At 30.2% G+C, this 16816-nt stretch overlaps 4 protein-coding genes across 4 annotated transcripts; 3 read left to right on the top strand and 1 right to left on the bottom strand.

Annotated features, from left to right (window-relative positions):
* The first annotated feature begins 1144 nt into the window (after positions 1–1144).
* Positions 1145–2337, top strand: san (Probable N-acetyltransferase san). The gene is made up of 3 exons (XM_065513519.1): positions 1145–1332; positions 1412–1735; positions 1802–2337. The coding sequence occupies exons 1-3, from the start codon at positions 1325–1327 to the stop codon at positions 2001–2003; spliced, it is 534 nt and encodes a 177-aa protein (XP_065369591.1). The 5' UTR covers positions 1145–1324; the 3' UTR covers positions 2004–2337.
* Positions 2338–3450: 1113 nt separating this feature from the next.
* Positions 3451–6719, top strand: Gr47b (Gustatory receptor 47b). Its single transcript, XM_065512957.1, has 3 exons — positions 3451–4419; positions 5110–5271; positions 6597–6719. The coding sequence occupies exons 1-3, from the start codon at positions 3451–3453 to the stop codon at positions 6717–6719; spliced, it is 1254 nt and encodes a 417-aa protein (XP_065369029.1).
* A 740-nt stretch (positions 6720–7459) lies between these two features.
* Positions 7460–12085, bottom strand: LOC135961457 (uncharacterized). Its single transcript, XM_065512956.1, has 4 exons — positions 11911–12085; positions 10800–11476; positions 7590–7788; positions 7460–7521 (listed from the first exon to the last, which is right to left on the bottom strand). The coding sequence occupies exons 1-4, from the start codon at positions 12083–12085 to the stop codon at positions 7460–7462; spliced, it is 1113 nt and encodes a 370-aa protein (XP_065369028.1).
* A 2085-nt stretch (positions 12086–14170) lies between these two features.
* Positions 14171–15325, top strand: RpL18A (ribosomal protein L18A). The gene is made up of 2 exons (XM_065513196.1): positions 14171–14285; positions 14726–15325. The coding sequence occupies exons 1-2, from the start codon at positions 14268–14270 to the stop codon at positions 15239–15241; spliced, it is 534 nt and encodes a 177-aa protein (XP_065369268.1). The 5' UTR covers positions 14171–14267; the 3' UTR covers positions 15242–15325.
* The last annotated feature ends 1491 nt before the right edge of the window (positions 15326–16816 follow it).

Below are 16816 nucleotides of genomic sequence, written 5' to 3'. Positions count from 1 at the left end.
TTTTTGGTTTTGTTTATGTGTTTGAGCTGTCAAAGTCTGCCTGTTGTTTTTGTTTCTTTGACGTTTGTGTATTTTTCGCAACAAAAAACACTTGTAAATTTGACAGCACAAACATCTAAACAACTAAAAAATAATAATAAATATGATGTTATCTTTGTATGTTTTCATGTAATCCACACTTCATTACAAAATAACAGTATTTTGTGATTTAATTATCTTTATTATGTGGAATTATGTTATCTACAAATGTAGAAAGGACTGGTCCGTAATTGTGCCAAATTTTAAAGAAATTGGTCGATTGGTGACGCTCGCTAATAAATTGATAATATAAGATTATGGCTTCTTAAAGCTTGTATTTTAGCTAGGGATTTCCGTTATTTTTAAAAAAAAACTTTTTTGAGAACTACAGGCCTGTCACAGAATTCCATTCAGATCGAAAGTGAAATTAATTCCGTAGAACCACGACAGGCGGTTCTAATAAACGAATGGAATAGTTTTAATGTTGGATTGAAGCAAAAAATTATCTGTGATAAATATGCAACTAACAACTCACCAGCAGCCTACCCCTAAAATACCTGTTCAGCTCAACTACTGTTACCGCTACCGAAAAAATACAGGTAATAATCAAAATAAGCGTTACCGTGCTTTTAACCGTTTCGAATCAGTATCCAACCTTCGTAAAAACTCAAGCGCTAGCTATAACGATCCAGAATATATATACTTTGTGGGGTCGCAAATGAATAATGTAGAAATTACAAACGGAATGACAAACTTATATATACCCTTGCCACTCATGGTGAAGGGTATAATTAGAAAATTCTGAAATATAATTGCAAATTTCTTTAATAAAATAATTGCTACCAATCTGGCAACTTTATACTCCGGATGCTCCGGCTGACATCAGCCGCTCACATTCTGATGCCTGTGTATTTCTTATGGGATTTTTTGGCTGATAGACCCCCCAAATCTAAATCGTAAAAACTTCATATAAAAAAATGGTTTGGCTGACGTCAGCCACTGATGTCAGCCGCGGTGTTGCCACTGGCCAGATGAATTTCTTATCATTACATCGTGAAAATCGCTAGAATTCCTGCTCTAAACTGCTTTCACAATTGACAGTTTGTGGGATCGCTAAATTATCAGCACTGCTTGTGGTCGAAAAGCAAAAAACATTATCAAACAAAAAATTTCCTCATTTTCAAGGGCGGCTGATACATTTTTGGCCATCATTTGTAGGATATTCCCAAAATATATATTTATAAGTTAAAGTGCTTTTTAAATTACACTTCCTATACATTATTTTTCAAACAAACACCAAATTAAAATGACTAGGTAAGTTTTATTGCAAAGAATGCGATTATTGTTTGTAAACTAACCTAGAAATTTTACATTTCTTTCGTTTTTAATCCAGAGCCAGTATCGAATTGGGTTTTGTTACTCCCCACAATATAAAGCAATTGAAAAAGCTGAATACAGTAGTTTTTCCCGTTTCCTATAATGACAAATTCTATGTGGATGTTTTGGAAGCCGGCGAATTAGCCAAATTAGCTTACTACAATGATATTGTTGTGGGTGCTGTATGCTGCCGCATCGATACTTCCGAAAATCAGAGACGTTTGTATATCATGACTTTGGGCTGTTTATCGCCATACCGTAGACTAGGCATTGGAACCGTTATGTTCCAGCATATATTAAATTATGTAGAAAAGGATGGTAATTTTGATAGTATTTTTTTGTAAGTTCTTTAAATTTTTCATAAAAACGTTATTTCTTCTAACAAATGTTTTCTTTAAATTTAAAGGCATGTCCAAGTTAACAATGAAGGTGCTATAGAATTTTACAAGAAATTTGGTTTTGAAATTGTTGAAACCAAAGAACACTACTATAAACGCATCGAACCAGCAGATGCCCATGTTTTACAAAAGAATCTACGTCTAAACACACCTGCATCGCATCATCAATGTAATGGGCAATCGGAGAAGCGTGATAAGAAAACTGCCTAATGTTATTGTTGTACAATTACTTAACTTACGCTCGTACGTTTGCTAGCGAACGTCCTTTATTGGGATTATATACATAATACTAATTATATTAATTCATTTTTTAAAGTAGTTTCCAAAATTTTTGTATGTTTACTCGGTTGTATATATGGATTTATGTGGACTTGTTTTAAATTGCATATGTAAGCAGAGAAAATATACTAAACTAAATAATAATTTAAATAGACTATAAAACCAATATAATTTTCATAGAAATGTTTCATTTACTATTAATTATAATTCAATATTTATGTTAAATCATCTTGTATTCGAAATAAAATCAATATAATTCATAAAATTTTGCAGCTTCAAATGATATGGAAAATGGTAAGAGCAGCGCTAGAAATGTATAGTATTGTCTATCAAGTCCACAACATTGTAGATCAGCCTTGACATAATTCCCCTCCCTGTTCGGTAAATGGAGTGACTTTAAAAACGAGCGATGGACGATGCATTAATAACCGCAAAATTTTGGAAATAATTTTTTGACATTTTAGCAATTTTAGTGCACTAGATACAGTTTTTTCGGTATAGTTTATTTTACAGTTTTTTCTCCTAGTCTATAGCTACAATTATGCCGAAGATAATTTTTTCCGAGGTATAGTATCCAAACCAGTCTAATTTGTCATCCGGCGATCAGTTCGTAACTAATTTGGTTTTAGGTTATTGATAACCACTTGTGAAGTATTTTTATACCCTACACCACCATAATGGGGAGGGTATTATCTCGTCTCTTAGGAGTACTCGCCTTACGAAAAAAATTTTAAACTTCTGATTATTAATTGGATATTTATCAGTATTTGTTTTTGCTTCAAACCGGCACTAAATAGTTTATTTTGTTTTTAAACTTTTCGTAAATCTCGACTCTAGCCAATTTTGATTTGATAAGTTTAAGTTACCGAATAAATTTATAACACATCACCAATTACGGGTTACGCCTCGTCCAGGAACAGCCAATCGACCTATACCTTCGTATAGGAAGACGGAATTCTCGAACTCATCTCCTGAGTTTTGTGGACTCCATCAAAATTTAACTTGAGAGTTTTGTTTGGTACTCCCCAAGTATCAAATATAATTTGTAGGTTATAACACAAAAAACTATTTCATAAAAAGTTTCCAGTATATTGCCGCTCACTGCATGTATGTATGTAATTCTTATGTACATATGTGTATAAAATGGAATCATTATTTCAGGATGTTACCAAAAAATGGTTATTAATATCTAAATGTAAACTTTAGTTTAATTGTTAAATAATAATCCTTATCACCCATTCAAGATCTTCACACTTTACCCACAAACTATAATTAATAATATGCGTGTTTTGGCCGCTAGATTATCAGCATGATATTATATAAAGGCCGTTATAATAAATTTAAAATACAGTTGTTAGTAAATCGTTAAACTCCTAAGATGTCCAGTGAAAAACTCCTACCAGTTAAAAGCATACACCAATGTTTTCATTTGATATATATTCTGTTGTATCATACGGGTTGTTTGGGTTGTCAAATCAGAAATGGAAAGGAGTTATACTACGACAAGTGGTACAAATTGTATGCTTACCTCTACCGTTTAGTATATTTAACTGGCTTAATTGGCGGCTTCTTATATAAAATTTACGACGAGGAACTAAATGAAGCCATGATGGGTATACTAACACCAGTGGTCAAAACCATACTGACTTTCGAGTGTTTCATATGCCCCATATCTTATGTGGAAGTTACTTTTCATTTGGATTGGTATCGTGATAAATACGTAAACCTGGCCAACACTTTACAGACCCTAGATGAACAATTGCAAAGGAATTTCCCCGGTATCGAGTGGAATTATCACAAAAGTACCAGAAAATATAATCCCATGACTGTGGGACTGTATGGTTTCTACACGATTGTATCCTGCATCTACATATTTAATATAGCTCACTGTACATGTGGCTGGATCAGTTCAACCATTCTTTCCATTTGCTATTCATGCGTTACGGGTGCACCAGCATTTGCGGGATTCTTGTTTATTGGCAATATGGATATGTTAAGATTACGCTTTCGTCTTATACGTAAATTATTGCGTCAACATTTGATGAACTCACAAAAAAAGTCTCGCCACTTGCTTGTTGAGGATGTTGCAAAATTTAAGCAGTTGGAAAGTTATTTTACACAATATTCCAGTTTAATAGTAACGCTTAATCAGGTGTTTTCCGTTGTAAGTGGTTCAGGATTGTTTCATGACTTTGCTATAACCACAAGCTTGGGATATTTATTGTGTTCTAAGGCTTTGGATACAAAGGCCAAATTGCGTGAATATATATTTGTAAGCCTGTTTATGACACCCAGAATTTATAAAGTTATAACCACATCTATGTACGGTTATGCGACACAAAAGGAGGCAAGTATCTTAGCAATATTTTAAAAAGAAAACATTTTTATACAGATTGAAATAATGATCAAGTTGATTGGTAAGGGTATATGAAATTGTCATTCCGTTTGTAATTTCTATTCAGTTTGTATTGTCAAATCACCATGGGTGGATATAGCCATAGACAACAACTAGATAGGTAACTGAGAGCCAAAAACCTAAGTCTGTTGTCAAAAACCTAATTCATGAGAATGTATTGCATTCAACAACGTATCGAATTTATGACGATACCAACTGCATTCGATTCAAGAACGTCCAATGCATAGTTTGGTGTGAATTTTGGGTTGGCGGCGACATCAGTCAATATTTATTTGAGAACGACATTGGCCAGGTCATCACCGTTAAAGGCGAGCGCTATAGGTCGATGATTACCAACTTCTCTAGGACTGAATTGGATGATATGGACACCAACCACATGTGATTCAAAAGGACGGCGCTATATGTCACACAGCTCATATATATTAGCATCGATAGGCCTTTCAATCGAATAAAAAAATTTCGATGTTATCTCACATTTTGTTTTATTTAAATTTATAGAAAGTGCTAAATGAAATACCCTTTAATACTTTGGTGAAGGGAATATAAGATCAGGCACAACCTAATGTTTTTAAATACATATTTCTAAATAAATTTGATTACTATCTTACATTTTATTTTTAGCGAAGAAACTGTTGCCACGAGTTTATTCAAATAGAATACAATTTTGAAAAGTCTGAATTGTTACGCCAGCCTATGGAAGCGTTCCTACACTGGCGTATGCACAACAATTATCGCATAACAGTGGGAAAAATTCTTAACTGTAATTTGAGTCTAATATTTTTGGTAAGAGTTTTATTTCTCTTACATTTGATTTGTTTAAATAAATGCACTAGGCACTAGGTTTGTCATTCAATCGAGGAAAAAAATTGTTTGATCACTAAATGTCGAATAATCGAATTCTGGAATAAATTTATTTTTGATCTAAAATTTAAAAAAAAATAGTTTGTTAACTAAAATAATGAAGAAAAAATCCAAATGAACAATTAAACATCACTGGAAATTTTATTAGAAACGAATTTCTACATTTATTTTTTAATCGATTTTGGATTAAATCCCAAGATTACATTATCAAACATAACTAAAATGTGAAAACCTTGTCAATACTTAATAATTATATGGGGAATTTCATGTCAAGTGATCTTAGAGGGCATAGACAACAACTAGATAGGTAACTGAGAGCCAAAAACCTAATTCTGTTGTCAAAAACCTAGTTCATGAGAATGTATTGCATGTATTTTGTTATTGTATCACCCGTATGTGTGAAAAGAGAGTAATTTTTCAATATATATTACTCTCTCCTTCCGTTCTATGTGTTTATTCTATGTTAGAGGTGAACAAAATTTGACATTTTGTCCAAGCAGTTTTTTTGTCTAATCCATGTAACTTATTGTTCTTAGCAAAATGTGTCCCAAATAGTTTAGATAGCTCTTTCCATAGACAACAACTAGATAGGGAACTGAGAGCCAAAAACCTAAGTCTGTTGTCAAAAACCTAATTCATGAGAATGTATTTCATGTATTTTGTTATTGTATCACCCGTATGTGTGAAAAGAGAGTAATTTTTCCATATATATTACTCTCTCCTTCCGTTCTATGTGTTTATTCTATGGCTCTTTCTTCAATCTTTCGAAAAAGAAAATAAAAAAAATTTTAATATTTTTTTCCGAAATCAAAAACTTTTTTGATTAAAAAAATGGTCCATTTTGAAAAAAAAAGTCAACAAAGTTTTTGATTTTGCAAAAATCAACCGATCTTGTTGAAAAATTGTATCTGAATTACTATCTAATAGAACTAAACTTGGTGAAAATTTGGTTCACTTGACATGAAATCCCCCATATTTATATCCGCAATAGAATTGGAACGATTTTGTAACTAATGATAAACAATTGTGATAGAAATAATAATCTGTTTTTTCCATATAATATAAGCCTTAATTGCCATAAAAATTTATATTTTTACTTTTTATTCGTTCGAATAATTTAACGAAAAACTATCAAAATTAAACTCGAATAATTGACAAACCTAGTCATAACTCAAAATTATTTATGTTTAAGGTATGATTATGTTTGATCGCCTAATTGTGTTCTTATCTTCTTTTTTTACTTTCAGACTTTGAACAGTGTTGTAAATTATATTATGATCCTTATACAATTACAATTTCAACAAAATAATATTGTCAACAGATTCTTAAATAATATCGATTCAATTAGTAAAGACGCTGAGGTTTTATAATTAAATAAAATTTGTTGTATTTTAAATATGGATAATACGATTTAATTGATCAATTTCATATATTTAATCAGTTTTAAGTTAGATGTAAGCGTTGAAATAATATGTTTTTGAATAAGTTAATAATAAAAAACATTTATAAAAACAAGCTTTTATTTAAATGCTCTAAAAAAAATAATTGAGGGATTCAAACGGTCACCTATTAGGTCGTATTGTCATAATGTCCTAAAATATTTGTTTAGTTTAAACAAATTTTTGTTGGGGTTCAAACAAAAAAATTATAAACTAATAAGACTTTTTGAACTAAGTTTATTGGTTTGTCATAAAATAACTCTTTTTTTTGTTGGCAGCACAACAAGAATTTGTTTAAACTAAAAAGATATTTTAGGACATTATGACAATACGATCTAATAGGAGACCGTTTGAATCCCCCAAATGTTTATATTTATTAAAATAATAATATCAATATTTCCCTATAGCCCAATAAATTAAAAAAAAAAAAATTTGAAAAAAAACTTAAAACAATTTTGGAAAAAAAAATAATTTAGTTTACCTAAAAATATTCAAAATTTTTATTTTGTAGTATAATTTGGAGATTCGGCACAACAGAATATACATATGTAGATAGCTCTCTTAACTTTATAAGAAAAGGGTTGCATTTTAAAATTCAGTATTTATTTGAAACTTTAAAGCTATAATAAAACGTTTTTAAATGACACTATAATAACATATTATGAAAGTATTTAATAGGATTTAAAAATACCAAATTGATCAACTTCATATGAAAAGGGTTCCATTTTAAAATCTATATGTAAACAGAGACATATTTGTTACATATGTGTTATGTTTAAATAAAATTAAAAATATATTTACCAAAAAATTCAAAAAATTCTTCATATTTTAAGGAATCTTTTTTCTTCATATTGTTGAACTGTTTAAAAATTATATTAAAATCATGTAACAAGGTTGTTACTAAACAGTTATTGTCAAAATATTTGATTAGATTTAAACGCTCATTCCAAAAGTAAGGATATTTTTTATTTTTCAATGCATCGTTAATGCGTGTTTGCACCTTAAATAGAGATAAAAAATAAATTAGATTAATAATTTTTAAAATTTTCACACAAAATTCCGTATTTAAAGAACCATTTTTCAAAATTGTTGATTTATAATTATTTTGGTAATTATACCCTTAACCAACAGTAAGTAAGGGTATATACATATAAGTTTGTCATTCCATTTGTAATTTCAAGATTTTTCATTTGCGGCTCTATAAAATATATAAGTTCAGTATCGCCGTAGCTAACGGAGTCGATATAGCCATTTCCGTCTGTCTGTTGAAATCAACTTTCCGAAGCCCGAAAATAACTTACAAACGTGATTGATATACCAATAATCGGGTATAATCCAGGTTCGATTTATATTGAAAATCGAGAAAATCGACCCACAAATGACTGAGATATTAGGATAAAACAAGCACAACCGCGATTGTTGGCCTATTTTTTAACAATATCTGGATTAATAAGTCATTAATATCTATAGACAATACGTATGTATTAAAGACCTGCACAAGCTGCATTGTTTAACACGAAGACAATTGCCACATGATGCTTTTGTCATGTCATGTTATGTTCTTTTACCTACTTAACAGCAACACGCAAAGGCAATGTATATCAAAACAAAAAACAAACGCAGCATCATTTTAACAACATCATAACACACACAACATTAAAAAAATTAACAGATGCATGGATAACATGGAAAATAATTTCAAGTCATTTAAATCATGTATGAGGCCTTTTTTGTTATGATATGATTTCAATTCACTTGTAGTATTTATTGTGTGCAATAAGAAAAAATCTATATTAATATATAAATGTCTTTGTAAGTTTGTTGGTTTGTTTATTTGTTTGAGCATCACGCCTAAACGGCTGAACCGATTTTATTGAAATTTGAAACGTAGATAGATCCTTACTGGGAAGCGTCAATAGGCTATATATTATTTTACTACGACATGGCTAGCGAAGCGCACCGAGTCAAGCTAGTTGACTATAAAAATACAACTGAAATTTATATTTATATTATATAGTCGGTCAAAATAAAAATACGAAAGTACACCAATGGGTTTTTCAATGTTGTTTTGGAAAATTTTACAATATTTAGTAATATTACCTGTTATATTATTACTTAAAAAGGAATACGTGGAATATAAGCCATAAAATGCCAATAATTTTCATGGAATTAAAAATGTAATGTGTTACACATACATATTTTAAATACTACCTGACTTAGGTACAACCGCTCGAATATTATTAACGGGACATTTAATAATTACATTGCTAAATAAAATAAAACTTCATGAACAAAGCCAATTGGCCTATTAGACGGTGTTTAATTAAAGAAAATTAAATTAATGTATAAATCCTTAACGGTGAAGTTTATAATATATTTAATGATATTAAAGACAAACGTGTTTATTATACTCGTTGTAAAAACGTGTTTAAATTTAATAAAGTGTCTCTGAATCGTTCGCGGCATAATTGCTACAAAAATATAAATCTACGAAAATGATCCAATGGAACAAAAGCAACTGCCCAACGATTTGAAGAAAAAGTGTAGGGCATTTTTCAAATAAAATCTAGAAGGCTTGAACAAAATTATTTAAATTTTCTAGTATATTTTTATATTATTCAAAAATGTTTGAAATTTTTCTTGGAAAATATTTAATTTTTTTATGATTTTCAGCTATACAATGAGAAAATATGTATACGTTTCAGACTTTTCTATACATTTAGAAATATTGGCCAATATTGGGATATTATACAAAAATATTTGAACTACATAATGCAATTTATTATAAAATAGCAACAAATTTGTGTAAAAAAAGTAAAAATTTCCTTCATGTACAAATTAATAATATTTATGAACATGTTCTTATTCTGAATGAAAAAAGTTTGGAAAAAATTCATGTTCGAAAAATTCATTCCAATTATGAATTTCTTTTTCCTGTGTTACACTTTATTATTTATATTTTTTAAAAATCCTTATATTATTTGTTCTAAATATTTAAAAAAAAATATATAATGCTAAATAATAATAGTTCTCAGATTTTCACAGTTCAGCAGTTATGTACAATTTCATTCTGCTATGCAATTTTATTCTGCTTAACAATGCGACACTTGTTAACATCAATTCAATTCAAGCTACCACACATAACAACAGCATCATCAATAGTTATAGACATGACATGGCACAACACGGTTTTCGCGGCGCGATGACATGGTACAACATGGTTTTTGCGGCGCGATGACATTGAACAACATGATGTGCGCGTCGACACAACAAAACAAAGCATCAAATTTTGAAGAAAGACATTTTTCTACAAAATGTTGTCTTGTGCAGGCCTTTAGTATGTATACCTATCTAATGACAGATATTTCAAAGTCCTTTGCAACGACGTATATAAGGCCATAATTATTTATGGGTCAAAAAAATGTATGACAAAAAAATTTTCACTAACAAATTAAATAAGCTACACAATTGGTCAAAATCGGGAAAAAAATGTGTAAACCGATTTTTTTTTAAAATTTTTTTTTCACTAACAAATTAAAAAAATATTTTTAAAAAATTAAATAATTTTGAATTTTTTTTTTTTAATTTTATCTAAAAATATTTGCGAATTGTATTTAAGATTCGGCACTGCTGAATATAGCACATTTACTTATTTATTATATCGCTCATTTGCTTCAACAACGTCTTAACTCAAAATCCGTTTTTTTACATAATATGCGTCTTTCATATAGATTAATCAGATTTCAAAAGTCAATTATTTTTTGTGTGAGTGTTCTTTTTTTTTTTGTAAACATCAAAAATTAAAATTCATGTTTTCTCGTACATTTGATAAGTAAAAATTTGGGTTCAATACAGGTTAGAAAGATATTAACATCTACTATTTAAATCAGGTTTTATTTCGGAAATCCCATGGTTTGTTGAAAATTTATTTAAGAAAGTGTAAAATGTCATAAAAACTCGAAACTTTTTTTGAATTATGACGTTGTAGCAGCAAATGATACATATACTTACATTCTTAAAAAAATAGTCATAGCCCTGCGAATCTTTTGTTCCACCTCGTATATTGTACATGTATTCGCTATAAACAATCGACTCGAGAAATCCAGTGTCTAAACGATAAAGTTGTTTATGTTTTTCAAACAGGAATCGAAACAGACGCAAAATCATGACTAATTTGAAACACAATTGTTTTATTTCATTCTCCAATTTCGGCAAGCAAACCTCAAACATGGAACATGAACGTCTGGGCACTAAAGCCAACCATTCCCTGTTAAGTTCGTGCACCGGATACGGTTTCGCTAGATAATGTTCACTATTCGGATTTTGTAAATATTTAATCAATATTCGCAGACAAATGTTCAAACTGACGTCATCGTTGTACGCATTTATGCGTACGTAGCAGTCGCTGTAATTTCTTGAAGACAATGATAATTCATAAATATCTCCCTGGTAGCCTCGTACAAATGCCCCGATATACGTTAGACCTTGATTTAATGCCATCCAAATTCTTTTTGTAATATATCGCGAAACTATGGATCGCTTTTTATTGCAAAAAGGATGTAGAATGTGTTCAAAAAGTTTATTGTCACGACCTTCAAGGGTTAAACATAAAAATGGTTCATGGACGTAAGAACGTGTATTAAAGAGATTTGTAAGGTCAAGTAAAATGTCAGCATTGATACTGGAAGCTGCGAAAAAAGTAAAAAATAGAAATTTAGTTTTAAATTAGTTCTTTATCTAGTTTCCAAATAATTGTTATTGCGTATTTAAATTTTTTAATAGTTATGGTTTGTTATTTCTAATACTGACAACTTCCACTAAAAATTTGCAAAATTTACAAAAGCATATATAGAATATTGGGAATATAACAAATCCAATTTTAATTAATCTATATAAATTTGCGCTATCAACAATATGCGATTCATAAAATTGTTAAAAAATATCGGTATTCTATGAGAAATCTCAAATATTTAATGTTTGACGCATGCAACTCTCAATAAACTTTTATAGTTTTCTATAAAGCCCATTCTATTGCAGAAGAAATAAAATAAATTAAGAATATTACAAATTATTTAAATCTAAACTATTCAATTTAGTATATGTATGTATATCATTTACTTACTCTGTTGTTTTTTACGAACAAGAAATTTAGCAACTATTTCATCTTTTTCCAATATATCCATTAAATAATCATATATTATGACATAATCTCTTATCAATTTATTGTCCGGCAATAATTGATTCTGATATTCTATTAAATGATTAAAATAATTTCCGAAAGTTTTAGATTTCGACATTTTAAAAAAAAATATTTTTTTAGGCTTGTTTTGGTTCAAACAAATTTACAGTTAGACTAAGTGATGCAGCGCTGCTCAACGTGAGAAGTTAACAGTTGCAAAAACTAACAGTTGCATAAAAGTAGTAAAGTTCTACGACCTAAACTGGCGTTTACACATGCAAGTAACTGAACACATATGTTTTAATGTATGAATGTGTTGAGTTTTTGCAACTGTTACTTGCATGAGTAAACACTAGGTAACCTAAAACATTTTTTTCAAAAAATAAACAAATTTTCAGGGTATTTCAAAATCTTTGTCCACACCTAGGCCTAGAACCTCCATTAGGTCGCTTTTCAAGTTCGGACAAAAAGTGTTATTTTGCAGCAGAGTGTGATTTATACATGTTACCCCATGTCTATACTTGACAAATATTTATCATAATAATTAATGACGAGCTGTACGAGACGAAGGTTTTGGACGGCTGCCTGTATACCATACCATAATCTTCCCAAAATCACAGGTTCTTCAGAGAAGCGTGCAGCTACTTCCAAAATTAAGTTTTAACAACAACAATGTTACAAAAAACACTGTTATAAATATATAAATATCTTTTTCAATCTTTTATTAATTTTTAAAAACGGGTTCGATAATATATTATTAAAATATTAAATTCAATCTTTTTTAGTTTTTAGTAGCTTCTAGTAACACTAGAGATAATAAAATGCTATCAATCTGGCCACTTTATACTCCTGCTCCGGCTCAACATGAGCGGCTGACATACTCACGTCTGTGTATTTCTAAGGGGCTCATAGACCCCCCAAATCTATCTACGAAAAACTTCATATAAAACAAGTAAGAGTGCTATATTCGGCTGTGCCGAATCTTATATACCCTTCACCAAATTATACTTCAAAATTTTAAATATTTTTAGGTAAACAAAATTTAATTTTTTTTAGTTGTTTTTTTTACATTTTTTGGAAAAAAATTTATTTTAATTTTTTTTTTTAAATTAAAATTTTTTTTTTTTAAATTTAAAAATTTTTTTTTTAAATTTTAAAAATTTTTTTTTGGTATTTTAAATTTTTTTTTTTTTGAAAAAAAAAAATTCGGGTTAAAATTTTTTTTCCCGATTTTGACCCATTGTAGGTCCAACTTAATATGGTCTTATATACGTCGTTGCAAATTTCTTTGAAATATCTATCATTAGATATCCATATTGTCTATATTAATGTCTTAGTAATCCAGATATAGGTCAAAAATTGGTCAAAAATCGAGGTTGTCTTGGTTTTTTCCTCATATCTCAGCCATTTGTGGACCGATTTTGCTGATTTTAAATAGCAAAATTCTCGAAAGCATGTCTGACAGAATTATTGAAGATTTGGATCCCGAAGATATCTGGGGTCTTCAGAAAACTGATTTCAACAGACAGACAGACAGACAGACAGACAGACAGACAGACAGACAGACAGACAGACAGACAGACAGACAGACAGACAGACAGACAGACAGACAGACAGACAGACAGACAGACAGACAGACAGACAGACAGACAGACAGACAGACAGACAGACAGACAGACAGACAGACAGACAGACAGACAGACAGACAGACAGACAGACAGACAGACAGACAGACAGACAGACAGACAGACAGACAGACAGACAGACAGACAGACAGACAGACAGACAGACAGACAGACAGACAGACAGACAGACAGACAGACAGACAGACAGACAGACAGACAGACAGACAGACAGACAGACAGACAGACAGACAGACAGACAGACAGACAGACAGACAGACAGACAGACGGACATGGCTTAATCGACTCCGCTATCTATAAGGATCCAGAATATATATACTTTATAGGGTCGGAAATGAAAAATGTAGAAATTACAAACGGAATGACAAACTTATATATACCCTTCTCACGAAGCTGAAGGGTATAAAAATGGTTTTTGCTCATGTCTGCCTCATCGGCTCATGAATTTAAAAATGTACAGTTAAACTAAGTGATGCCATATTTGTCTTTGCCAGGGTTGTTTTTGGTACTAAATTTCTTAACATACAGGGTTGCAACTTCATAACTACAAACACTTCCCTAAAATTACTGTTCACATTGAGTGTACAAAAAGTGTACTAAAATGATACGACAGCTGTCAGCTCTCTTTCCGTTTCCTTTTTCGTGAACGCTGCCAAAATGAAAGCTAAGGGACAGGTAATTTTCCCAAAAAAAATATAAAAATTAATGAAAAAATAATTAAAAACAAAGGCAATTGTCTGCTAAAGCATTACCGCAGAAAGTGAAAAGAAAAAATAATTAAATTTAAATGGATTTATTGGAAAAATGAAGTAAATACATGAAGAAAACAAACATGTGCTGGAAAATGTGTGTTGTGTGTGTGCTTAAGAACTGTCAAAAACACCATAGTGTATATGGAGCTGTCAAATGTGTGTCTTGGCCAAAAGGAATTATATTGGAATTCTTTTGAAAGAAAAATTATAAATATAATGAAGTAAATGTGAAAATATTAAATATTTTTTAAAGACTTTTCCATTGCCTTTAGTTTTTGTTATTGTTTTTGTTTTCGTAAACACCACTTTCGACCATCAATTGTAACTTTATAATAATGTGTTAATTTTTTTTTTACTTTTTAGTTGAAGGAATACGAGGTCATCGGCCGTAAAGTGCCAACTGAGAAGGATCCTCAGACTCCTCTCTACAAGATGAGAATCTTTGCCCCTGACAACATTGTTGCCAAATCCCGTTTTTGGTATTTCTTGCGTCAGTTGCAAAAGTTCAAGAAGACCACTGGTGAAATTGTCTCAATTAAACAAGTGTACGAGACATCACCCATCAAAATCAAGAATTTTGGCATTTGGTTGCGTTACGATTCCCGTTCCGGTACCCACAACATGTACCGTGAGTACCGTGACTTGACCGTTGGTGGTGCCGTCACACAATGCTACCGTGATATGGGTGCCCGTCATCGCGCTCGTGCTCACTCCATCCAAATTATTAAGGTTGAATCTATCGCAGCTAGCAAGACTCGTCGTACACACGTAAAACAATTCCATGACTCCAAAATCAAGTTCCCCTTGGTACAACGTGTCCACCACAAGGGTAACAGGAAATTGTTCTCCTACAGAAAGCCAAGAACATACTTCTTGTAAGTTGTATTGTAATGTAGATGCTACAATTTCGTTTTCTATTCTATTTTGGAGGTAAATAAAATAAAAAATTAAAAAAAACAAAAACATTCTATTGTAATTTTTTGGTAGTAAAAGTTAGTAACATTCTTATAAGATTTTTTACAGGTTTTTCTGAAATAATGTTCCGTAATTTTGTTATTCATATATAGGATATAGGTATGTTAAAAATCATATAACTTAATACAGTTAGCTATAGAATTGTAAACAATTTGAGTTTAGACAAAATTAAATCTTGGCCAGCGTATTCAAAATGTATTCGAAGATTAATTGGAAAATTCATACTTTATATATAACATCGAAATGTTTATAATGATATGCTTCCAGAGTATTTTTTGCTACGACAGCTATGAAACATTTACAAATACCTATCGACACAGTTTTGAAAGTGTTTTAATTTTTAAAATAATGAAAACACTATACGGGAATTATGATTCGATTTACAATACTTATGTTTGTTGTAATAATAAAAAGATAAACAATTATATTTAAACAAACATATGGGCATTTTAAAATGGACTTTTCCCAAGAGCATTTATTAAGTCCAATTTCAATACCATAAGTATGTATTTACAATTCTGCAGGGTATTATTACCTTATTTGCTCTAAATTAATTGGTGAAAATATTTTATTGCACTGTTGATTTGGCGGATACACTGGAATCACTTCGTATGAAAAGGAAAAATATGATTTTGATACCAGCTTCAAAATCAAACCTTGGTTTATTCTATGACGCTTACCAAAATATGTTCTTGAGCTTTTATTAAAATTTTTTCGGTTAGTCGGTTTCTAAAATTTTGGACTAAAATTATGTTTTGATGAATTTTTTATATTCATTGTATACACATTTGTCCAATTCACAATCGGCGTCGTAGTATGTCATAAATATTTTTCAAACCAAAACAATAAAAATATTACGACATACGACGATACAACACTGCGAACCGATTGTGAATTGGACAATTATATCACATTTGGTCTGATTTGAAACCTAAACTGGTAATATACATTTTTCGATAAAATTTTTAAGAATTAAATAGAGGACGATGAGTTTACTTAAATCAATTACACATAATAAAAATATTAAAAATTAAAATTAAATTCCTCATAATTCTAGAGTTTATATGCTAAATCTTACTAATGCTACATTAAAAAAATAGTGATGATTTTAACAAAACGTTAAATTGAATTTGATGTACATATTTGAATTCAATAAATTTGACTTCATTAGTGTGTTTGTTCTTAAAATTTTATTTTATTAATCATTTCGTAAGCTTAGTGTACACACGTGCTAAGTTCAGAAATATTACAGAAGAGACAAAAAATGTTCTAAAATCCTTGAAATATTTTTTTGGTTGGAATTTAATGAATAAACTGATAATTAAAAAAGTCTTACATTTTTGATGACATAGTCATTCAATTCCATTTGACTGAGATAGTCATTTTACAAAATAATTTCCAAAAACAATCTTTGGATATTTTATATATCGTCCCCTCAATAAAACAATATATAAGCTATACTCCATTATTTTTGTATTG

The sequence above is a fragment of the Calliphora vicina genome, chromosome 5, assembly GCF_958450345.1.
Source record: "Calliphora vicina chromosome 5, idCalVici1.1, whole genome shotgun sequence".
In the NCBI taxonomy this organism is placed as follows: domain Eukaryota; kingdom Metazoa; phylum Arthropoda; class Insecta; order Diptera; family Calliphoridae; genus Calliphora; species Calliphora vicina.
This window is presented reverse-complemented; position numbering and strand designations above follow the sequence as displayed.